The sequence below is a fragment of the Lissotriton vulgaris genome, chromosome 9, assembly GCF_964263255.1.
Source record: "Lissotriton vulgaris chromosome 9, aLisVul1.2, whole genome shotgun sequence".
Classification (NCBI taxonomy): domain Eukaryota; kingdom Metazoa; phylum Chordata; class Amphibia; order Caudata; family Salamandridae; genus Lissotriton; species Lissotriton vulgaris.
The window spans coordinates 134365860-134391599 of NC_141697.1; the positions used below are offsets into that span (position 1 = coordinate 134365860).

At 44.2% G+C, this 25740-nt stretch overlaps 1 protein-coding gene across 2 annotated transcripts in view; it reads right to left on the reverse strand.

Annotated features, from left to right (window-relative positions):
* Positions 1-16764, reverse strand: part of OIP5 (Opa interacting protein 5) — a 170737-nt gene extending 153973 nt beyond the window's left edge. For both annotated transcript variants that reach the window (XM_086936582.1, XM_086936583.1), the window contains exons 1-2: positions 16483-16764; positions 402-468 (exon numbers count right to left, since the gene is read on the reverse strand). In XM_086936582.1, the coding sequence (XP_086792708.1) occupies positions 402-468; positions 16483-16726 (311 nt within the window). In that variant the 5' untranslated portion in view covers positions 16727-16764. The remainder of the gene's footprint in view (positions 1-401; positions 469-16482) is intronic.
* Between the last annotated feature and the right edge of the window lie 8976 nt (positions 16765-25740).

Genomic DNA, 25740 nt, shown 5'->3' on the forward strand with positions numbered 1-25740 from the left:
TTTTCACTTGTGCTTCTGTGACTAAGCAACCATAATGTCGGCCTTCTAAATGAACTTGCCTCATCTACCCTTCATAGTCTTATCAACTTAGGACGCAAAATGCCATCAACTTGAATAATTATTTTCTAGTGAAACATGACCCAATCTGTAGGGGTTAGCTTTCAGTAATCGTGTGGATTGAAGAGGCAGAAACAGGAGAGCAAAGACAAATCTACAAAAATAACCTGGCATTGTAATGTGCTGAAAGTCAACAGCGGGTGTGGGACTTCTAAAAGTCTATCCATATGCAAAACCAAATAAGGAGCATACTTTTTTTTAAAAACATTGCAGATCTGCATTTGCACCATGTAAATGTTTTACACCGGAAAGCATTGGACATAAGTTCGTAATAACATACCTACCTTCCTGCAAGGAACCCTTCAACATCAAACATGAGGTATTCTTCTATTATGACATCATTGGTTACTCCTAAAGTAACAGGAAAAAAACAATACTTTAGAAAGGGTGTGCATAGAGCACCAAATATACTAAATCCAATGCTATGCTTAAATGATCATCCTCACTATGACCCATTAATTGCCCCTCGTCCCTTTTCTCTAACACGTTCCACTGAGCCATAGCACCAACGTGCCTCTCCTTTCACCCTTTAACTGCTGGGGTGTTTGTATATGCCAGGGACAGACATTTAATGCAATGTTTGGCCACACTTTGAATGTAGGGAGGGAGAATGGTGGATGCTCAGGGGAGATGTATGCCGAAGATGGTAGAAAATTTAGCTTTTCCCAGTTGCTTCAATTTCTCTCTCTTTGGTTAAAATGCAGTTCTTGGCAAAGAAGTTCTCTGTGATGCTTAGAAAAGCTGTGCACTCCTGCACAGTATATTTTTTTCTATGTATCCTTTTGTTATTACTCAAGCAAACTTTACAATCAATCAACTCAACTGACCGCATTAGATTTTTTTATTTTTTATATTTGTATTCCTCATCACAGCACATCTGTGATGACTAACAAAAACCACAAGGTGTCAACCGAGTAAGATTGTTTTGAGATGACTCTGATCTTTAGTTCCTTTCTTAGTGAGGTTGGCTATTGACCCTTCAGCCCACGTTATTGTAATTGTTTTTATATAGCGCTTATAACCCCTGAAGAAGAGTTGAAGTGCTTTACACCAGGCAGCATGACGCTACAGAAGCCAAGGCTAGCGGCTAGTCCAATATTATTGTTTGTTTTTTTAAACCTTTATTGTAGCATTCGATAAAATACAAGTACGGGTCTACAACCACGGGGGCCGGCCGCTAAGAAACTTAAAATCTCCAATATTAATGTACAAAACGGCTCTTCGGCCGACAATCCCGGGGTCCGGCAGCGATACAGGATAAGAGTTGTATTTAAGAACGCACAGGCGGGTTACAGGATGACACACACGGAAGATACCTTAGGTCTCTTATGAAACCATTAGAAGTGCAAAGCCTATAAAGTGTTCTACACAGATGGTTCAAATTGAAAGAGTACTACAATACAGGAGAGACACACAGGATAGTGAGTATTGAGACACAGTTCAGGATAGGAACCCAAACACAAGTACCCATCAGCCCACTCAGTAGTGGAACTTCGTCATCTGGGATTTCAAAGTTTGAAAAATGGTGTCCAAACTGCCCTTCCTCAAGAGAATCTCGACGCTAGCTTAGGAACCATTGGTTGAGCTTTTAGCCACAAAAGATGACAGAGTCTGAGGCTGGTAGGGCTTAGTTGCAGTGCCAGAAAGAAGTGTGAAGGAATATGTGAAATAGAAAGGATAATAGTCCATGTGAGTAAAAATACCTATCTTGGTGTCAATAAGAAAACTTTATTCGATCTGCCCATCAAGACGGTATGGTTAAAAGCACAGTGATAATAGCGGAAAAAAAATGCTATTTACCATCGATGTTATGTGGTCAACATGTTTCATCCCTTATAGGATTTCGTCAGGACCTATGGATCACTACTGCAACACTTATGTTTTGTGCTGTGAAGGACAAACTACAGACATTCTTAAAAGTGGTGTCTCCTCTCCCAAATTTTTGGGATGAGAAACCTCACCTCACCTGGCAACGGCTCAGGATAAAGGAGGCCACGCACTCTCCGTCGTTGCCTCGGGCTGTACTAAGCCGAGGGGGAGGTCTATAAATATTTTTTCCCCTTGGGCCCTTCTTCACCCTGTTGTTCTATGTGGGTTACAGGATGAGACAAAGGTTTCATTTTATATTTTATATGGGAGGATCAGGTGCTATACAATCAAACAGAATACGGGGGACAGGGTAAAAACAGGATTTGCATGAAATAACCACTACGATAAAAGGTGGCACCAGAGCATCAAGACCTGTACGAAAGGCAACAAAAGTCACATTCCATATTGCTCCGGCACTCCAAGCCCGCCCACCCAAAAGTCAGGATATCATAAAACGTCAGCACAAAATAAGAGCACACAGTAAGAGTCTAGATGATTCATAGCTATACTGATCCTTAAAGAGGGGGGAAAGGAAAAAAGGAAGAAAGGCCATAGAAAATAAAAAAGGCAAAATAACCCCCCCCCATCCAACCCCCCACCCTGCACCCCTGCAAATGGCTATAGCCTAACGCCACTAGCAGCATGCCTGTCGCCCCTAATAACTAAAACCCCAAAGGTCGGAGGAGGGCATTTCCGTGTAGGTTCCCGGCCCCTTTTGACCCCCCGCCCGAGACAGCCACCCTCTATCATTATAAAGACAGATTTGAAACTACAATATAAATGAAAGTAGAGGGTACCGTGTAACACCGCCCAGCCTTTCAGAGCAAACAATTACGAGTCCAACATGTATAAACGCCATGCCAACCATTCCCGATCCAGTCGGTATCAACCTTGGCCCCTCCGAACCAGAACGCGAGCCCCTCCCAGCAAGACCCAAAGTCCCAAAAAGAAGCAATAAAGAGGCAGAGAGTCATCAGATAGCAGTCCATGGCTACCGACCGGCAGTGGGTCCAGATCAAGGGTCTCCAAACCGGTCCTGGAGGGCCGGATCCATGCCAGCTTTTTTAAATTACTACATGTATCTCAATGGGGATATCCCAAAAATCTGGCATGGATCCGGCCCTCCAGGACCGGTTTGGAGACCCCTGGTCCAGAGCAGCTGTAGAGGTAGACGGACTCTCCCTCCTAGTTGAACCGATCCATTGTATCTTGCGCAGGAGTCGCAGCGTCGCCAGGAAAGGAGAAGACGACAACAAACAAGATAGAGAGTCACAAACAAAAGTCTCCGGGGGGGGGGGGGGGGGGGGGGCGCCCAATGTCCTCTCCAAAGCTGGTGGTGGTGGAGGGTTGAGCAAGATCTTGAGATCCTCGGAAACACAATCTCCCATGGGATCATCCAATGGTTCCAGTGCCAGTTTCCTCACGGGGCTCACACACGGAATCAAAATGGCCGCGGTCTGAATGGCTGTAGAGTCCGGTTCCAACGATAGGGCCAGGCCCGGGTCCGTCCGGAGCATCGCGGATAGGCGCGTATCCAATTTGCTCACCAAAGTGTCCACATGTGAGCGAAGTGCCCAAAGTTCAGTTAGTATCCACCTCATTGATAGTTCATGCACCACACGATTCATAGTTTCATGCCCGACATCTGACGCAATTACCTCCCCGGGTAGATCTGGCATCTTCGGGGGGGAACAGGCAAGACCACGAAAGTGCAGTTTGCGAGGGGTGACCAGTCTTCGTCCGCGGTACACCCGGTGAAGACCGCAGATCAGAGACCCCGAACCGCCGAGCCCCGAAGACCAAGAGACGGGCCGCGGGACGGGGCCCCCACTCGCAGCCGGCAGCAAGCTGACTCACCCCTCGGTCGATGCTGAGCGATGGAAACGATTGCAGTCAATTGCGGGCCGTATTAAGGCCTCCACTCCGGTTGACCGGACCCAGCCCAATCCTCCTGGCCGATGTTGTTGCACTACAGCCCGGCTGTAAAAGTACTCCAGGCCCCGGCTTCACCGCTGGTGTAGGCCGCAAACTTCCACTCGATGGAACTTTGTCAAACAAGCCGATAAAAATGTCCGGATTTCACCATCGGAGTGTGGATCAGTTCAGACATACAGAGACTGGGCGTAAAATCAGGATAGCGTACAGGATATTGTGGCGGGTTACGGAGGTCGGCGGAGCCGGGAGCTTAAGCAGCCATCTTGCTTGCTGACGTAGCTCCTCCCCAATATTATTGTTGATGACTGGATTAGTCTTTTGAGCTCAAGCAAACCATTCAAAGCATTCACCTCAGTTACTTAGTAGATTAAAATAAAAGATGTTAGGTGTGATCATTAGTGGAGAATGGGTGACATTTGAGTTCATGCAGATATTTGTTGGGGTTTATAGATGAGCAACAGGAGATTAGGTACTGTGGCACAGCCAGACGGAAGTACTGCACACCAGTCACTGGTGATGGTGGCAGCAAATAGATTGTCTAGTGGCAACAGCATTTTTAATTGTATTGGGCCTTTTAGTGAGAAACGCCAGTAGGCAATCTACATAAATGGAGACTCCTTCCTTTATCAGTGCAGGACTTGCATGTGAGGTGTGTGGGTGCGTCCTGGATGACTTGGTGAATGGTTGAGTCCATTCGGATCCAGTTTGCAAGCTGCACAAGATGGTCAACTTGCACACAGACTTATAGCAATGACCATGACAACCGACATCCTTTTAAGGTCCCCTTCCTGACGCCAATTTGCAGCAGGTAGGTTGGCCACCAGGATGTTCCTTTATCTACAACAGGTTTCCAATATACAAATGACACATGACCAGTACAACTAGGCTAAATGGAGTTTCTTTGATTCACAGCCCATGAAAGTTGAACAAGAGACAAATGCACTTGTCCAAGACTGGCAGACCGTGTGAACTTTTTTCTAATAATAAAAAAATCGAAAAAGCACGTTTGCTTGCTACATCTAACTTCTTAACTTGACCAGCAAGGAAGGAGAAGTTGTGGCCACCTCAACCACGGCTTGGTAGATCTGTACATTTAAGAGGCCAGCACTCCAGTGTGGGAAGAAGCCACCTGACCAGTAGTGAAACCTCTGCTGAGTTACTGTCCCTACAAACTATGCCTATTTCTGGGAAGCCAGTGGAAAGTCTTGCTGCCATATGGCTGTTACCAAAAATTAAACATTCAAGGTGCATGAGAAAGGTGGCCATAACAAGAGATTTCAGCGAGCTATCTAAATTTTCCACATATCAAGACAACTTATTGGCCACCAGACAGCATCATTTAATGTCGGCATGTTCTGCTGTGTAAATAAGAACGTCGCAAACACAAGGAGATGATGGATGGAGCACCAACACTTTCCAGACACTCACCCCCAGTCACTATTAGATCTGGGTTGAATCCATCATCGTTTTTAGCTCACTTCGCCATCCCAGTTCAGACCCAGCCATATGCAAATCAGTCTTGACCCTGATCCTCATGGGAATAGTTCAGCCCGAACTGCCAAACTAGGTCTTCCTGGACCAGAAACAAGCATCCTGGGACTGGTTTCTGGCTAATTAGCCGTCATCAGCTAGGCTAGCTTGAATCCAGAGGCAAAAGTGAGCAAGAGACGCACGTCTGGGCACACCCTGCCAACTTAGGGCCAACAGGGCAAACACCAGGAGATGAACGGAACGCGGTCTGTAAAATAAGAACGTTATCAGATTTTATCTGAGTAGTCGTCTTCCACAGGGGTATGGTGAACCAAGGACCAGGCATGTTTTCATTGCTCCATTATAACTCGCCTGATAAGTACGATTGAAAGGCCATGTGAAAATTAAAAATGGTCAACTGCCCTTTTTAGGTCTCGCCTGCCAATGCGCTTGCGCATTGCTGGCGAGAGATATAGAGGGGCACCAGCAAATCTGTTATGCGTACACAAGGAAAGACTGAGAGAGTTGGAAATTATGTAGCTGCACTTAAATCTCTTGCGCAGACTTGCAAATTCGAACAGCTCACTGATTCTCTCATTCGTGATCAACTTGTTCGTTGCACAAATGATCAGAAGATTCAGGAAAAATTATTATCAAAGAATCCCAGTTTGAAAGAGGCTATACTCATTGTTGAAAGTGTCGAGCATACTTCTACTTGGGTGAAAGAAATAAGGAAATATCCTAGCCAATTAGATCCTGTTTCAAGCATTAACAATGAGAACAGAGAAATTTTTCAACCAGAAACAAGTGTTCCTCCAGTTAGTAAAATTCCTTTAAAACAAGAAAAGACTTTTTTGAAATCTGAGAGACCAAAACAAAATTTCAGTTTCAACAGAGATAATAAATTTAGATGTCCCAGGTGTGGAAGTGAAAAACATGGACCGAACTATCCCAACTGTTTTGCTAAGAGTACAGTTTGTAGGAACTGTGGTAAGAAGGGTCATTACACAAGGATGTGTAAAGACAACAAGGTGAATTTTGTAGATGATGAAGAAGAATGGATTCAACACTCCGTTCATTGTATCACGGACTTACCAGTTGAAGCTGTGAATGATGTAAAACCTATAGATACTGATGTTGTGACTATGCCCACTTGTGACATATGTATTGCAAATAAGGTTGTTCCTGTATTAGCTGATTCAGGTTCACTATTTACACTTATTAGTGACAAATTTTGGGTCTGACGAGATCAAACTTTTGCCTCCTGATATCAATCCTGTGGGGGATGCGAGACAAAAGATGATTTGATTGGATACTCTATCCAGACTATTTTGTTTAAAGGCAAGATCTATGTGGCAAAAAGGGGGGATAATCTTCTCGGTTGGCGTCATCAGAGAGACCTTGGGATCATTTTGAATCCAAATGCTCCCGAACAAGTTATGTTAGTCTCCCAACTAAGTGACATTCAGGACATATTTGAGACATTTAGGAGGTTTTCAGTGAGAATTTGGGTCTTTTGAATTGTTTTAAGCATAAAACAATTTTAATAGATAATGCAAAACCTGTAGTGCACAAGGTAAGAAAGGTACCTAATCTTATGTTGAAACCACTCCAGGAGAAATTGATAGGCTATTGAAACTTGGGGTGATTGAGGAAATAGAATCCTCGGAATGGCTCGCGCCCACTGTTTTGGCACCAAAGGACAAGGGTAGCAAAATTAGGATGTGTGTGGGCCTGAGGAGTCAAAATAGTTAAATTTGGGTTGAAAGGCAGTCTTTGCCTAATATAAATGAGATTTTGTCGAAGTTGGGTGGGGCCACTGTGTTTAGCGTAATGGACTTATCGGCGGCATAACATCAGATTATGCTCCACGAGGAATCAAGACATCTAACATCTTTTGTAACTCCAGTTGGTGCTTACAGATTTATTAGGACGCCTTTCGGGCTAGCTAATGCAGCTGCTTGTTTCCAGAGAGTAATAAAAAATATTTTGGCTGGTATCAATTCTGTATTGTTCTTCCAAGATGACATCTTAGTGTACCGGAGTGATGTAGGCAAGCATGATGTTAATCTATTTGGAGTTCTGTCTAGACTGAAGGAATGTGGCTTGACCTTGAAACGTGAGAAGTGCAAGTTTAGAGTAAATTCTGTATCATATTTGGGACACTCCATTTCAGGGGAGGGTATTAGTCCCAAGATTGATTTGGCGGAGGCTATTTTACAGGCTCCACCGCCTTCTAATAAGACCAAGTAAAATCTTTCAATGGATTGTCTGAATATTACTCTAAGTTTATTCACAATTTTGCAAGCGTGATGCAGCCCATCAGGCTTCTCTTGAAGAAAGGTGTTGCTTTTAATTGGTACAGGGAATGTACTGAAGCCTTTGAAACGGTGAAATCTGAAATTGCGAGGATGCCAAATTTGGGGCATTTTGATGTGCACAAGAAAACAATTTTGACTACTGATGCAAGTATACGTGGTTTAGGGGCTGTACTGTCGCAAATGGTTGATGGCACTGAGAGTCATTGGATTTGCTTCTCGGTCACGAAGAGTGCTGAGGAGCGCTATTCAGTGATCGAGCGTGAGGCTTTGGCCTGCTCTTGGGCTATCATTTCAGATTTTATTTATGGGGGATACCTTTTATTGTCAGGTCGGACCACAAACCTCTTGTACAGTTGTTTTCTTGTAGGAATGTTGAATGCATGACTCCTAGGATCAAGAGGTGGGTTGAAGGACTCATGGAGTACAATTTCTGTGTAGAATACTTACCTGGTCTTAAGAATATACCAGCTGATTTTCTTTCTAGATCGCCTTTAGAGAAGCTTATGGTGTGCGACTCTGAGCCTCAAAGTGTTTCCTGGGTGAAAGAGTCAGATTTAAATTGAGTAGAATGGAAAGATTGCTTTTCAAGTGAACCGGCTAGAGCTGTTGTTATGGAATTTACAGTAAGTGGCTGGCCGGTTTTGAAAGAGGTTCCTGATTCAGCTAAGGGTTATTGGAATGTGAGAGATGAGTTAAACATCGTACAGGGTGAGTTTTTTCGGGGTGAAAGGTTGATTCCTCCTTTGATGATGAGAGAGAAAATAATCAATTTGGCACACGAGGGACATCTTGGACGCAGCCTTACGAAGGCAAGGGTTAGGGAGTCCTATGGGTGGCCAGAGTTGGACCGTGGAGTTGAGTCTGTGGTCAGAGACTGCACCATTTGTGCTGGTAATGAAAAGTCAAGGAAAGTGAGGACAAGCCCTCTCTCACCTGTTGCTATACCGGAGCGTCCATGGACTAAACTGGCTGTGGATATAGTTGGTCCTTTTGAGATCTTAGCTCCCTCTGAGAGGTTTGTTGTTGTTCTGGTGGACTATACCTCAAAATGGATATCTGCTTCGTGTATGGGTTCGGTGTTGAGCAGAAACTTTATTGAGTTTCTGAAGGATGCCTTTACTTGTGAACGGGTCCCTGATGTTCTGGTCTCTGATAATGGGGTGAAATTCACTTCGCAAGAGATGATTGATTTTTTGAGTGACTTATCCATCACCCATCAAAGAACTGCTCTTTAAGCCCCCCTGGCAAACGGTTTAGTTGAAAGCATGAACAGGTTAATTAGAGCTTGTGCCCAGACTGCTTTAGAGATGAGGGTTCCACTAAAGCAGATTCTCAGGGAAAAATTGTGGGCACACAGGAACACTCCTAATAGTGTGACTGGTTTTCACCTTTTAAAAAATTGAAAGGAAGAGTTGCTGGTTCTAAATTGAATTCTTTGTGGTTGTGTGTAAGGGACAGAGGTTGTGTGGTCAATAATTGGAGGTTGAAGAATTATCAGGAAAACTACAAGCGGAAGTTTGATATAAAAGGAGCAAAGAAGATCTCATGGAAAGTAGGTGATCTTGTTTTCATTAAGAAGGCAGTATGGTCACCAAAAGGTGAATCAAAGTACTTTGGGCCTAGGCACATTGTGAAGATTATGAAAAATGTTATTATGCTTGCAGGGGGAGATGTATGAAGTATGTCTCGGTTATCAAAGTGTGCAGAGGAGGGGGGGAGGAGCTATGACACCAACCAAGATGGCTGCATAGTCTCCCGGCTCCGCTGATCCCCGTCCTACGCTCGCTTATCCTGTCGAATATCCTGATCTGCAGTCCCGGATACGTGTGGGTGAACTAGTCGGCACCCCGATGGTGTGCTCACTGAATTTTTCTGATGTTCTGGGGTGAAGTAACATCGAAAATGTTTTGAGGCCTAACCCAGACTGGAAGCCGGGGCCTCGATTGCTGGTCTACCCGGGTCCAAAGTGAACAACAACAGACTGCTGAGGGTGGTTGGGTCCGGTCCCTGGAACTTTTGAAAATTTCTCTGGACTGCTTTGCAACCATCTGCTGCCTGGAGCTGTACCTGAGGTGAGGCACGGGTGACGCGCGGTGCTGCATCGCGGGAGGCCCGGCCCGGAGGCCCGGCAATAGCACCGCTGGTGCCCCGGGGTAGAGGTCCCGCCGCGCGTTGCTGCGCACTGCTGGCCCGTCCCTCACGGCTTGTTTCTGCCCCGGCGTATCCTGCCCCGGAGAGGGCGCCTCTCCATGGGGATCGTTATGCCTGCGGCCGTATGGAACCTGGCGGAACAGACTCAATGTGGCCCTTCCTTGCGGATGGTAATGGCGGAACTTGCGGCGCTTCACGCGATGGTTAGGGCCCAGGTCAATCATTGGCGGACGGCAACAGATGGGATCATAGGACCGGTAGCAAGCTCTGACTTGCTCTCTGAGACCCGGCAGCCGACTTGCTCCCTGGTGGAAGCCCTACAGGCGCGTTTGGGCCCGGTGCTGGAAGCTGTGCCTGCCCCCGAAGAAATGGTACTCATCGTGTGTGCTGAGATTGGTGACTCTTCTATGTTCTCGGAAACATCGGTCCTACAGCTATCGGAGCATTTCACTGCTTCCCCCATCCTGGACACTGTTGGCTCACATTTTGATCTGTACCGGAACGAGTCGCACCCCCTCCCCAGTCGGTCTCCCAACATGGCGGATGGATCGCTGCTTGGCTTCGGAGACGGGGAGGGACATCATTGGTGCAAGCCGTGTGCGTTGGGATCTGCTAATCATCTCCCATTTGCCGACTCAAGCTCCGGCTGCTTCTGTGTGAACTTTGTCTTTTCGGGGATGGGGCTTTTCTTATCCGAAGGACTTGGTAACTTGGTTAGACGGGGCCAAGGCTGAGATTGCGGGTTGAATTGTTTACGATGGATCTATTGGTAACGGGACTGCCTCATTAACAGACGGTTTCCGGGGCGGAGGGTTGGTGGTCCCCCCCGGGGTATTTTTGTATAGTGGACAACTTTATTCGTGTTGGCCTAGGGGGGCCCTCCTGGTTAGGGCGGGGGGGGAGAGACCGGGAGCACATAGACTACTGCCCTCCTCCGTTTCCCCGTTAGGTGGGGTTTCCTTTCTTTCTCCTTTTCTTCTATAATTCGGGTTTGGTTCTTGGGCGACAGGCACACTGCTGGGGGGGGGGGGGGGGCGTAGTCATCTGCAGGGGTGCGGGGTGGGGGGTTGGGGGAGGGGATTTTTAGTTTTTAATTTGTTTCTATGGCCTCTTTTTTTCTTCTCTTATCCTTCTTTGTCTTTTTCTTTTCTTGGGTCAGTGCTGTGGGTTTCCTTTGGTATCAATCACTGCTTTTTCATTTGTGCCTCAATTTGCGTGGTGTTCTCTGGGTCTAAGGGCAGGGGACTGCAGGCGCGAATTGACCGTGATATTCCCCCACATCCTGAACCTCCTGTTTCAGCGCCATTGACTTGATCGATTACTGTTTATTGTTGACACGTTTACTATTCTGCCTGCCATTTTTCGCTGCTGGGAAATTGTTCGGCACCTGATCCTTCCATCTTATATTATAAAATGAAAACCTTTTATATCCCGTTTTCCTAATTGTGCTGTTCAGTGGCCAAGCGTATACTAGCATGGAGAATCTGCTCCCCGAGGTGCTGCATGTGATCAAAAATTGCTTTCTGTTACTCTAATTGCTTAGCGGCCGGCCCCGGGGGTTGTAGGCCCATACTTGTCTTTGGTTGAAATGTCAATAAAGGTTTTCACAAAAAAAAAAAAGTGTGCAGAGGAGGATGATTCTGATGGTTCTATAATTCCAAGTTCTGATGGTTTTGTAAAACAAAAATGTTTTAATCATTTGTCGCAGAATGTTCCTTTCCGCAGCGCTAGAACTAGAAGACCTCCTTTGTATTTACAAGATTATTGTTCAAAGTGACTTGTTGCATTTTTATTCTGCAACATTTTTTGTTGTCATCGTTTGTTTTTTTGGCTCATTTTTTTATCACTCTTATATTTACGTTTATTGTATTATATTTTGTGTATTATAATGAGGGAGATGTGTTGTACCTTCTCCTTAAAGAGTGAGGATTCTCTGATAGGAATGCGACATGTCAGGGAAAGAATGTTATGGGTTAAGTAAAGTTCAGTTGGAGCCTAGACTTCGTTGAGACTACTTGCCTCCCTGGTGGGTGCTAACAAAGTTACCAAGAATCTCATCAATGGTTGAGGGATCATTTTAATAAATTCTACCAAGAGGGCTTTGGAATGCGGATTATGCCCAGTGCATGTGAGGCATTCAAGCTCGAAATTTCGCCAGCGCGTGCTCGCCCTCACTTCCTGCGCCCCCTCTTACCTTAGTTATCGCTCACACCCCATATGTTGGTCCCCTCCCACCCTTCCGACTTCAAAGGAACGCCGCTCCCCTGCTCCCCTGCCACGCAATGCCAAGAGCTTGTTTTCTTTTTAGCTCCAGGTGACGTATGCTGCGTGTTTTTTTACAAGTACTTTACAAAGCAGGGAAGCAGCCTTCTTATCAATGGCATCATCTGTCTGCCATCAGTTTGCCTCTTGCTTTCTTCGTACATGCACAAGTGGAAGATTCAGTCTAATGACTATATGCCACGTGAGCTACAGCTATGCACGCCCTTTCACCATCACTAGGCGTATTCTTACAGCCCCCTTCTATTTGCTAACACTGATTTGGCTTTGATTTTATAATCAGTCAGCACAGACTTATACCTTCCGGCCCTTTTCTGCTGTTTCGGAGGCTATGTTCGTGATCTTCTGTATCACATCAAGTATTGTGCGCTCTGAATTAGCTGCTAAAAGGCTGTAAAAAACTAGGCTGGAACGCATCTTAGCTTCATGTGGTTGTTACCATCTCGTTGTTTTGCATTTGATAACTGGTATAGGTCTGCTACCCTATACAAATGGAACAGCAACCTGCAGTGCATGCCACTTTATTATGTAGTGTAAACTTTCCCCAATTTTAGAGCCCTTTCATTATACTATTTACACTCTTCTTTTTAGTATGTACTTTTTGAAACTGCTTAGCACATTCACTCTACCATCACGTAACGTTTTATTTTGCTGTGTGGCTTTTAATTATTATACTCCTTTGCTTACAATACGCTTTATGTACCTTATTTTCCGTAGTTGGTGTCTATTACTATTAAGGTTATTGTTGAAGATTACATCTTAGCACCGTGCCATACACATTTAGCACTATTTATATTAATGTTAAAAATAAACCAGCTCGTTATATACTACTACTTACATTTACAACTGCCAGTTTCTCTGCCTTTTTAACCGCAAATACCGGAAAGGTGTTATGTGGTGTTAGAGCCGCTATAGGCCTGCATGCATGTTAACCAACATATATTAAGTCGGTATGTGTCTGTATACTACCATTGACATTGCTATTTGGAGTAAATACCTTTCCATCTCGCGGGCAAACTTTACTGTGCAAAGCCTTCATAACTGCGCGTATGCTAAATGAGGTGGTGTAGTCAGCTCTTGCTCTGCGGGTACGCTGGTTATTTGTTTTTGGTTTGGTTTTAATTTATAATTATATGTACTGCAAACATTACCAATATGTGTTATACCTGTGTGAGGAGGGGGTTTGGGGGCACAGTAAGGAGCAGCAGCTTATAAAACCAACAAAAATGTGTTTCAGGCGATATTATTTCTCTCCTTCCTCAGTATACAATAGGCTGTATATACTACACAGGGTACGGCCTATAAATAATAATACATTCCTTAACTGTCTCTAAAAAAACACATTTTAGAGCTTGCTATTATTTCACTAGAAAAAGCTACAACACAAATTAATACGCTTTATATGCAGTATTCTTAAAGCTCAGCTAATATTAGCGTTGTCCTATATAAAAAAATAGCTAGTTCTAAAATACATGGAAGCAAAACTTAATTATCCCCTAAATATTTATAATAAAACAGGCACTCTCACAAAAGGCATTCACAAAGCACTACGTACTTTTTAATGGATGGATATAAAAGCATCTCCGCTGCACTCTGTAATATCCAACGCACCAGCTGATAAACCTTTGCCTAACTACATACTTGTACAGAGCAGTCTTGAGCCCTGCAGCACTGTTTGCTGTCTAGGAGACAAATTCCTTAACCTAATCTAGCACACCATCTATTGTGCGTCCTCAATTAGCCGCTAAAAGCAGCTTGTTGTGGTTTGTATACCACATGCTGCGATTTTACCCGTCAGTGTAAAAGCTTCCATTACAATTGCAAACAAAACAAGCATTTGCAATGCAATAGGTCTCGCTTTTACACAACTTTTAGCTATTGGCATTGTAAATGACAATGCCTTTTATTTTGTTTTAAAAACCTAAACATAAATATAAGACATTGTCATTTACAATGCCAATAGCTCAAACTTGTGTAAACGCGAGACCTATTGCATTGCAAATGCTTGTTTTTTATAGTTTAATATACAAACTATTTTGATGATGGAATGTAAATAATACATACAAGTTCTTTAGAAACTACCCAATGTCAAAGTACCCGTAACCATGGCCATCGCATTTCAGGCTGTAGTATCCTGGTCAATGTAATAATCGACTGCACACCAACCAAAAAAGCCAGTGTTGTAAACATTACACACCATCAAGTCACTGTATTTAGCTCCTAGCAGCCCGTCCAGACGTTGTCCAGGTACGAAAAATAATGTCTTAAATGGTTAGAATAGGCAAGGCAAAGTTTTTTTAAAAGTTCATGGCATAGTGCATTTATTGTTTAATGAGACTTGCCTGTGCGGCTGCTCAGAAACCCTCTTTCTGTTGCGCGGAAGGTGAGTGTGTGCTCTGCGGTTTGTTGTCCTTTCCGCAGAATGCAAACGTGTGTGTCCGCTCCTGCCGACGCCCCTGATCAGTCCTGGCATGCACACTGAGGGTGTGTGCCTTAGTAGGTTCACGCACTCCCCAAAGACTCCCTTGGTGCACTTAGACGCCCTACATAGCGTCACTGCCAAGCGCCACAACTCCAAGGACGCTATTCCCCCTCTCCGCAATGCTTCCGGCGTCTCTGAAGGCACACGCCCACAACAATGCTAAACGGCACGCCCACTTCAAGACGTGTCAGAGCGTTATTCTCACACAGAACGCTTTTCGCAAGCATTGCTTTACAGCAGAACGCCCACGCCCACAACAGACTACTTTGTCCCAAAACGGTCTTTTTCACTTGTAATGTATATATTGGACTGGTGTATAGCCTATGTCCATCGGCTTATACTCACCTTTCCAATGCTGTATCTGGTGTTCTGATTGGCGCTGTAGTTCGAAGCTTACCCGCCTCAAAGGTTTGGGCTCTCTCTTTATAATATTATTAGTATTAGTATTAGTATGGATAACATCTAAAATCAACCTCCAAGGTCAAACGCAGTCCCATGCCAGTGTCATGTCTCCACGCTAGAATCTTGGTACCCGAGTCTGACTCCAAAATACCAATGCTTTGTGCTCCCACTGCAGTTTCCACATAATAGCATCACTGTCCACTACTTACATATATTAACACAATAGTTATTCTTCCACAAATTATCAAACGTTATTAAAGTGTCCGTATGCCAAGAAAAATGACTGACAAGCACTTCACAAAAATAAACTATTGTTTGCTTCTTGCTACAAAATTTGGCGCACACATGTTGCTGTTCTAAAGCTCGGTCTTATATGCAGTGTCCCTTCATTGCCGAATAATTGCAGTAACTCTCGAACACATGCCTGACTCTCCAACGCTACACACGTCACTACTACCTAAAGGTGGGCGAGCCACTGAAGGTTCGAGCCAAAAGCCCTGGGGAGGTCTTCCTGGAACCTCGAGCCAATAACGAGCTGAGCTTTCATGTGGCTTCTGCCTGCCACCCTCCGTCGACTGTGGAACTCGGGAACCAGGCTTGACATCCTGTGATCCAGGGGAAATCACTTAATCTCCTGGTCAGTACCCATCAACAACGCATTGTTGATTTTTCGTTGTATTTTAAAAATGTCAAAAAAGAGCGCACAAAGAGGTAAAAACAAAGCACTAACAGGTCAGACAAACGGATGCCATTCACTGGCTGGTTTGTAGGGTGAAACCATAATACCTTGATAAAAAGCTGTTCCCCCGCTTAAATTGTTTGACCCTGGGCAAATATGTTTGATGTATTCAGAAAGGAGATGGATACTTCAAGATAAATTATTCAAGCTACTTTATTAAGTTAAGATGTTAAGTTACAAGATAGAAAGAAGAATCCCCCATCAGGAGCAGCTGTCCTGCTGCTCAGCCCTCACCCAACTGACATACACAAACCTCTAACATTCCATTCATCCAACATTCCACAACACATGCATTCTAGCTGAGCAGCAGGAAGACATAAGATACAACGTTATTTCATTAAAACTTTTTTTCCATTATCGGCTATGACCACACTTGTAAATATGTGAGCTTATAATACAAGTTGTACCAATCTATCACTTTTAATAAGTACTTCTCAGTGCAGAGCTTTAATGTGCCCTATTGATGTCAAAGCTTCCATAAGTTTTTTTTTTTAAGATACTTTATCATATTTTACGAAGTTTGTTGTATGATTACATAACTCATATTTTCAGGGCCACAATCGTGAATAGGCTCTTACTCGGATCCCTCGGTCTGCTTCATTTGCTAATTAGCTTGCCCACCTCCATCACTACTAAACTCGACTCTGCAGCCCTATGACACGCCCCATTCTACAAAGCTCCTCCCTCTCCCACTGACCCCGCCCAGTCTAACTCACGCAAACAGATGACGCAGTCAAGTTTCTCGTCCTGGCCGCACATTTGCAGAGAGTCGCCCAGCACCGTGTAGCACTGCTTGCACTGAAATACCAGAAGGTCGCGGAGCCTGTAGCGGCCACATATCGTGGACTGAGACGCTGCGCTCTCGCACTCTTCCTTCTGCTGCTGGAACTCCTGCTGCGCCGCGAGTTGTTCTTTCTTGATACGCTCGATGCCTAACGCTCGCCTGGTGACCCGCGACATTTTCCGACGTCACCTTTCATCCAATCACGCTGTAGCCCGCCCGCAGTTCAAACCTAGACTTGATACGCCCACTTTCAGATCACTCGCGCTCCCATTGGGCAGTGGCGTGAGTGGCGGCGACGCCAATGCGTCACTCGCATTTTAGAACTTCTTGTCTTCAAGTTACTTGAAACACTCAAGTTTGAGTTGGTTTATGCCCTTTGTCGTGCTTAGAAGCTTCGTTGTCTAGATCATTTTCTGCTTCTGATTTATTGACTAGCTTTCTGTTTTTGTTTCTACGGCATTTTAATTTCGAGCCCTAAAATGATTGGTGATGAAATAGTATAGGGAAATTAAGAGTGGCGGAGTCTGTTATTTGGATTGAAAAGGGATAGCAGAGGGAAGGGTTTGCATTTATATAGTGCTTGGTACCCCTAAAGATGCATCAAAGAGCTTTTCAGCCCGTAGCACGCTACTCCAGAACCCAAACAGGATTGGTGGTGCATTAGTATAGGGAAATATGAGTCCTGTGGAAAGGGTAGTGGTCTTCAGAGAATCTCATTAGCTGTGGCTATATTCAGTTTATTTTAAACAAGTACACCCTTTTTCTCTCTATCTCTTCTATATGTAAATTTTTACCCCTTATCTCTTTCCTCTTCAGCACCCTTTTCTCACTCAATTCTGAATGCACTTCATTGCACCTTCGTTTCACCACCCCTCACACACAACATGCTCACTTACCTGTAAGCACTGCAATTTCTTTTGCTTTCGCCTTGGTGATATTTTGACAGAGGTGTACTTCCTCCGTAGTAACAATCAATCAATAACTTTATTTCGGTCACGACCATAAAAGCACAGAATAAAAGACAATGGAATATGTACAGTTACATTACAGATAAATCATCTTTGTCCAGTACATGCTTGGTAATTAATTTCATGAAAAAATACAAGTTAAAATAATATCAGAGTTTTTTCCTAATAAGTACTGATCGATCTTACCCCAAGAGTACAAACACTTCATCTAAAAACACTAAAAATACAAGCTAGTAAAAAATTACATCACATGACTGTACGGGGGGTACCTTTTTAAAATACATGTGGTTATTACATCACAATCATAGAAAAATATTTTTTATATTTGAATCTTGCAGCTACATTGGCTGGCAGTTGTACAACTGTATAGAAAGAAAACTAAAACACACGAATCAGATCACTAATCAGTGAATTGGAGCATTAGCACTAGTGTTTATCTAGCCACATTTTCTAAGAGACCCCTGCGTCGATGCCACATTGAGTTTAGGAAACGGGTAACTGCAAACACTATGGGCGGGTGGGTGTCGTGTTTTAGCAATCTGTAGGCCTCTGTGGGACCTAAACCCCAGGTTGCGGCATATTTGGGCTATTCCTAGCCCTGTCTCTAGACACAATACAGGGGTATGCAACTCTTTGTATGGGGACAGGCACAGCCGTATTCAGGTGCAAGTATCAGCTCCTCACTCTAGCTCAGGAAGACCCATCAGTCTGGTGATGGACCATCAGGTTATGCACGGCACACCTCTTCTCCCTTTATGTGTGACTCTCTAGAGTGAATGTACAACTCCAATTTGTCACCAAGCCCAGATGTGTATTACAGAGAGAGGCAGATTTACCAAATGGTTAAAGTAAGAAAATGTAATCTTTCTAAAAGTGCAATTTTCAGACCAGCAATTTAAAAAACAACTTCACTAAAATATGTGTTTTTAAATTGTGAGTCTAGAGACACCAAACTTACTTTTCCTATCTTTTCCTAATTGGAAGTTACACTTGTAAAGTTTTACAAGGCAGCACAAATCCTTACCATGGGAGAGATAGCCTTTTCTGTTGTGAAAAATGAATTTAGCGGTTTTCCACTACCAGGACATGTAAAACTCAAAGCACACATGTCCTACCTTATAGAAACACTGCACCGTTCTCAAGGGGCTACCCAGGGCCTACCTTAGAGGTGACATCTGTATTTAAAAGGAAGGTTTAGGCCTGGCATTAGGTTTATTTTGCCAGATCAACATGGCAGGTTAAACTGCACACACATAGGCTCTGCAGTGGCAAGCCCAAGACTGGTTTGAAGGGCTACTTATGTGGGCGGCACAATCAGTGCTATAGGCCCACTAATAGCATTTAATTTGCAGGACTGGGCACATGCAGTGCACTGTACTAGGGACTTACCAGTAAATCAAATATGCCAATCATGGAGAAACCAACTGCCATTACATTTTAGACCCAGCACATGCACTCTGAGCACTTACACACAGCTGACGAGTGCTAGAGTCCTAAAGCCAGCAAAAACAATTTTTAGCACAGTCAAAAATAGGAGATGAGAAGGCAAAACATCAGGGGAAACCATGCTAAAAGATGCCAGGTCTAACATGCTCCATGGCATAGGCCTCACAGGGTACAGTATAGTTTGACCGGAATGGGTGCCCAAAGTGCTACCGGAAGGCTACTGCCTTTACCAGGAGTAAAGCAGCGCAAGGGGTGTGGTGGGGGCATACCGTGTAGTGATCAGTAGGAGTGAAAAGGTCCTTTTTAGGTCGAGCCTAGCGCAGCGCGCATGCGCTGTTCTATGGGAGTCTTCTTGTGAGGGCTCAAAACTTTTCTGTGTGGGTCGGACTCCTCCCACACATCTGATTGGCCTTTGCGTGTGTCTTTCAATAACGAAAGCACGCAAATGGCCAAAGGCGGGTGCATGTCCCACCTCTTCTTTAAATGTTCACTCCCACGGCGTTTTGCACTCGAGAGCAAGCAGAGGCATGCAGGCTGGCAGACACATTCTTCCCTCGTCGTGGATCAGGTTACTAGTTAGCAGTCTGCGCTCCATGTTTGCACCCCTCCCACTTTTCTTTTTTTGATCTTTGTAGCGCGGTCTGGTTTCACTTGAGGGACCGCGGACCGCGCTTGTTCTAAGCTTCAGTTCAGCAGAAGTATCAGCGATACGATAATTAGAGTCCCAGCAGCACACAGGCATTTGGCCGAGCCAGGCACACAATACTCGCCCAGCGACAGCGAAGTTTCGCCTTTTCATGCGGCCTAGAACAAAATCTGTTCCAAGGGAGAGCTATTAGCAGACCGACAACTCGGAAATAACCGCAAACGAACCAGCAAGGCTATTCTCTGTAAATAAATCTTGATTTTAGCATTTTTCACATTCTGAGACAGCTGTAAAACATATTGTCACAAAATGCGTACTTAGTTAAGCATGACTGATAACCTTTTGTTCTGGGATAAAGTTTGGTCGGGTGTGGAGCGGTTTGCGTTGTTGGCGTTCAACAAACAGTTCCCGACGTGGCAGGGTCTGAGCCCAAGTGTCCATGGACTCGATAATTCTCACTTCGGTGCCTACTCGAATCACGGGTTCACACTCTGCAACTCTGGGCAACAGCTTGCTTAATCTCCACTACGGCCCTCGCGGCGGGATGCCTGGCTTTCACCTTGAGGATGCCCAGTACGGGTTATCTCACAGGGAAAAGCCAGGACGGGTTCCCAATGCAAGCGCCGGAACACCCCGTTGGGGTAGCCGTGCGCTATATAAGATACACTAAAAATAAATAAATAAATAAATACTGTATTTACTTATGTAGAAATAGGACCAATTAAAGCTGTTGCCAAATTGTACAACTTTCATGGTTACTATTACCTCAACCAACACGGATTCTTCTCGTAAAGCATACACACTGTGGCTTTGTTTCCTGCAAGCGTGTTTTTAGTGTCATGCTACCTATGCTGTTATTTATAAAGTGCAACATTCGCCACAGATTCTTGTTGCTGTATTAAAAAAAAAAAATAACAGCTAAAAGACAATGCTAACCAGCTGAAGTAAACTGTCGGCTTATGTGTAAATCAGAAAAATAAAATTTAAAACGCATTTACATTAGGCATTTGCAATAGGTCTCACATGTACACAAGTTTGAGCTATTGCCATTGTAAATGACAATGCCTTTTATTTATGTTTTGGTTTTTGAAACATAAATAAAAGGCATTGTCATTTACAATGCTAATAGCTTAAAATCTCTCAAAGGTGAGACCTATTGGCTATGCCAATGCTTGTTAATCTGTGTAACTGGAGTGAGGGCTTAAGGCTCACTCATTTTAAAGTTCTACTGCTCCTTGGCCTACATCGGTTTGGTGTGAAGTACTGTGCAGCACAGAAGTAGTGTATATGAGCTTGGTATATGTGTGCCTTGGAAGCATACAATACAGGGGTCTTGCACTACTGTGCAGTGCGTGCATGTTAAATGCATGTATGCCTTTAAGTGCTATAGCAACCGAAGGATGTTGTGCTGTGCAGTGCATTCAATATAAATGCATGTGCTGCTTACTAAACGTAGAGTTGCCATGTGCTGGGGTGGCACACAGGCACCAAAAACCTAAGATTGGATCAAGGACATTTCCTACTGTCATGAACAATTATCTATAAATGGGAGCCTTTTATCAGTTACATTCCCAAAAAATAAATCCCCCCTTGACCCTGAGAAATCCCGATGATCGGGCTGCAACGATGCTATACTCTCCAACATAGACTCAATTACCTACACAATTGGATGGGGTGATAAGGGGGGGGACGAAGGGGGGAGAGGGGGATTTTGAGGGAAAGGGAGCGAAGGTTCCTTATATACTTCTGATGCTGATCTCCACAATAACAAACCCTGTTATGCTGTTGCTGTAACCGCCAAGCCATCTGACATATTATGTATTCATGTGTATTTGATTGCCAACAATTATAAACAAAAATTAAAACATATATATATAAATGCATGTACTGGGTGTATGTGTACCTGTGAGTGGTACAATGCATTAAAGGTGCGCATGTCAAATGTAAATGCTGGGTGTATACTTATGAGTGGTACGGTACATGAAGGATACAGTGATGGGCTGTGCGTGCATGTTAAATGCAGGTGCTGTATGTACGGGATTACTTAAATTTGTGAGTTCAGCATTTCTGCTGTACAAAAATGTGTGTTTGATTTAGTAACTAAACATTTGATCTATCTATAATAACAATCTAGCTTACATATAGATTACACATGAACCCTGACTTGCCTTTTAGTTAACTAATAGCACTGTCTTCAGGGCATGGGCAGTATTGTTTACCAGTGTACGTTTAAAAACTTGCATTTAATATATATATATGGCAGCTTTTACCCACATGTTGCATAAATACATTTAGCAGTTGGAAAATATACCTCGCCTTGGAGTTCTAATTCTGTTGTCTGCGGCCTTTCTGTGCGGCAAGCACATCGGAGACGGGCTGGATTTGCATATATATATATATATATATAACTAAAGCATGATGTGTTAGCACACTGTCATGTACAAAAACAGCATATTTTCCTTTGAAATGACTCAAACCTATCCCACTAAGATGCAGTTTTACTGATAAAACTATATAGCATATAAAAAATTGCTCAAATTGGGTTTCTGCAAAAATAATTATCATTTACATATCACCAAGTTGTGTCCTGATGTGTTTTTATCCTATGTAAATCTTTTTTTCATCACAGAGAATTACAAGAATTTTGCTTTCATAACTACCGAAATGTATTTTGAAATGTTTTGACTCTTCATTTACGAGCTATTTAAATATGTTAGGAAATAAAAACTGACACCCTACAGCCTTTCAATTCACATTCTTTGCACAGCACAATTGTCAGTCAGTTCACTTTTCAAAATCCTCAAACTTTGCAGTCAGAAAAGGAAAAGTAAACATGAATCATCATGATAAAATAGGCAGCAAATTGTACCAAGACATAAGCTGACATTTGACCTCTATTTTTGAAACTAGAGAAAACGTGACAAGAAAGAAACAAGATAAAAAAACATCTGTATTGCTTTTCATTTTCTGAGTGAACAGAACACCGTTTCTTTATCAGCTCACCAGAATAGGCCGGTAGGCTCTAAAAATATTTCACCCTGATAAAATCTGATCGCCATAGCAAATGGGCGAGTAGATTTCTCGATGTCTGATATAGAGTAAGGCTGGGGGCTCTCTCCTGCTGTAAGAGGCTGCTTTTCAGGAGAAAGGGAGAGCCGAGAAGTGGACACTTCAAAAAAAGCAGAACCCCAGCATAAAAATTCACACTCATACCATAAATCATATTTAGTGTCTGGAAATGTACTATAAGAAGGGGAGATTGAAATTAGAAAATTTGTAGTCTACCAAACAGCCAGGCAGGCTGGGCGAAGAGGGAAAGCTCTGCAAAATATGTGCCTGTAGCCAGAACTGGGGGCCAAGGCGTAATAGTCTCTTGGCTGGATGATAGACATCAACCCATGAATCCAAGACCACTTGCCTGGGAGTACCTTTGCTTGCCTAGAAGAGTGTGCCCTGTGAGAAAGAGGAGAACATTCGAGGGAGAAAAGTCCAATGGGGAGCTTTGTCGAGTGGACTCCTACTGCGAGGTTTGAGGAAATGGCTGCAGCATCGATTGTGTTGTTGCTCGTGTGCAGGACAAAGTTGGCGACCCTTGTATGCCAAGGTAGGGATGCCATGAAGTGTGCCAAGTGCTGTGCTAATCAGGTCAGAGCCCATGCGTGGTGCCGAGTCAGTGACCACAAATGCCAGCAGTGGCTGCAGTGGAAAAAGACTACTGTCTGGTAAGGGCCATACCCTTGAGCTGTAGTGTGCCGCAACCCAGTATATCATTTTCCCTATATACCAGGATGGGCTGCTGACTAAGATTTCACTGTGGCAATCGAGCGAGAGCCTGTGGGCTATGAGATACAATGACACAGTATACCAAAGGGGGTCACCAAGAGCATCAAGACCTGTGACCTGGTCTGCCATCCCCCACTAGAGAAGTGAGGACATCGGTGGGAGAACCTGTACATCACCATCCAGGAGAAGGACCTGCATCAGGATCATCACAACATTCCTCCAGCGGTAAAGAACCGAACACTTAACCGGCAGGAGCAGCCGCAGAGAGCCGCTGGCCGCTTTGGAAGCATGACCATGAGCGAGGAACTCTGCACCTGTTAAATGCAGCCACCTGGGCCTCGTGTGGCCCATGGACTGGCCGCACTCAAGAACTCCAGAAAGCTCCACGCCTACTGGCACGTATAAGACTGAATCGGGCCTTTCATGCCGGGGGAACTTGCTGCTAGATAGTACGGAAACTCCAGGACACTATTGACTTTAACTCAGAGTCAAAATGGACTTTTTAGACTTGGAGTGCTTGTGGAGCTGAAGGTTACCAATAGTGAATGAGGAGTAACTACTAATGCTAATGTGAGGAAAGAGTGGGGCAGGGAATCGCCTAAGAAACACTAGAGCCCAGACCTCAGGGGGGACAGTGTGAGAAAAGAGGGGGATCGTGCCCAGAGATCTTTGGACTTTGTTTCTTCCACGGCCAATTTATAAAACTTGCCATAACTGGAGTGCTGGTCTTCTTCCTGGTGTTACAAAACACAAGAGAATCCAATAGGCAATTGGTCAGGGACCTTGGCTGCGTTACTATTTATAAAGACAATGGTCCCTAGACAATCAGATAAAGTAAAAATTAATATAGACCCAATCAGTACTATATTCTCTGTCCAGCCGGACATGTTTTTAATACATAATAAACTTATAACAAAAAGTAAGGGACACAGCCTGTGTCCTACTGACATAGACAAACAAACAACATTAAGTGTAGGGTTCAGGCAAGGAAAACATGTCTGTACCGAAGTTTGATATAAATACAACAGACAAAATACTGTTGATACACCATTACAAGTTCAACATTGCATTATAGTCAATGTATATGGTGTATATTTTGTCGACGATGTTTCGGTCCCTTAAATTAGTAGGTGGATCATCTTCAGGACAGTAAGGTAACATGCCTGTATACATGAAGCTCTAATTGCGTAAACCATGAAAAAAATGGGAAAAAGGGGAGAAAGCAGGAAAAACACGAAAGAGAGTAATTGGAGATCCATACAATCATGTACAAGGTTCTATTTCATAAGTAATATCGGGCGTGCGTAATATATAAGAGAATTGGCCGTGTCAAAAAAGTTTCAGTGTAATTTCGTGTTTTTCCTGCTGTCGCCCCTTTTTCCTCCCATTTTTTTCATGGTTTACGTAATTAGAGCTTTATGTATAAAGGCATGTTACCTTACTATCCTGAAGATGATCCAACTATTAATTTAAGGGTTCGAAACATCGTTGACAAAATGTACACCATATACATTGACTACAATGCAATGATGAACTTGTAAGCAGTGGCGGCTGGTGACATTTGAAAGTGGAGGGCGTAACATTATTGCCGTACTGCACTGCGGGGAGCGATCTCTAACAACCCTATGGGCGGTTCACATGTAGAAAAGGCCTCACTGCGCAGGCACGAGGATCTTGTACACCGAGATTGCACAGTGAAAATTCCTGGCACCACATCCTGCACACACCTAGTGGAACACATTGCACCCACATATAAAGACAGAAGACAAGCAGGCCCATACACAATCTTACCAGAAAATGAGAGCACACGCCTCGAGGGCACGGCAGTTGGAGGCAGCACACATCTCACAGCCCCCGCTAGCCCAAGCCCCCAGGAGCATTGAGCAGATCTCGGAGCTCAGCCTTCCCAAGCTCCTTCTATAGCGTACTGATCCCCACAGTTCCACGTCACCCCATAGTTCCCCGTCACCCCACTGTTCACCGTCACCCCACCCCATAACCCACCAACTCACTTACTCATTATAGTCCCTAATTGGCGAAAAAACCCTTCCGCATTCCTTAATACAAAACATCGCAGTGGGCAATTGGGCACGAAGCCAGGAGTGCACCAGGGTGACATCGGCACATCTGCCGGCCACAGAGAAAGTGACCTGCGCCTGCAGGCAGCCACGAGGACTGGGCCTGGAAAGATTGAGTGACGGAGACAGCAAGGAGGCTGACGCCACTGGGGTCACACAGAGACCAGCCAAAACCGAACCACCTGCATATGATACTAGGGCCCCTCAACTGAATCCAGTGAGACCCGAGACTGGAAGCGAACCAGCACACCGGCGCACTACTCACTAGC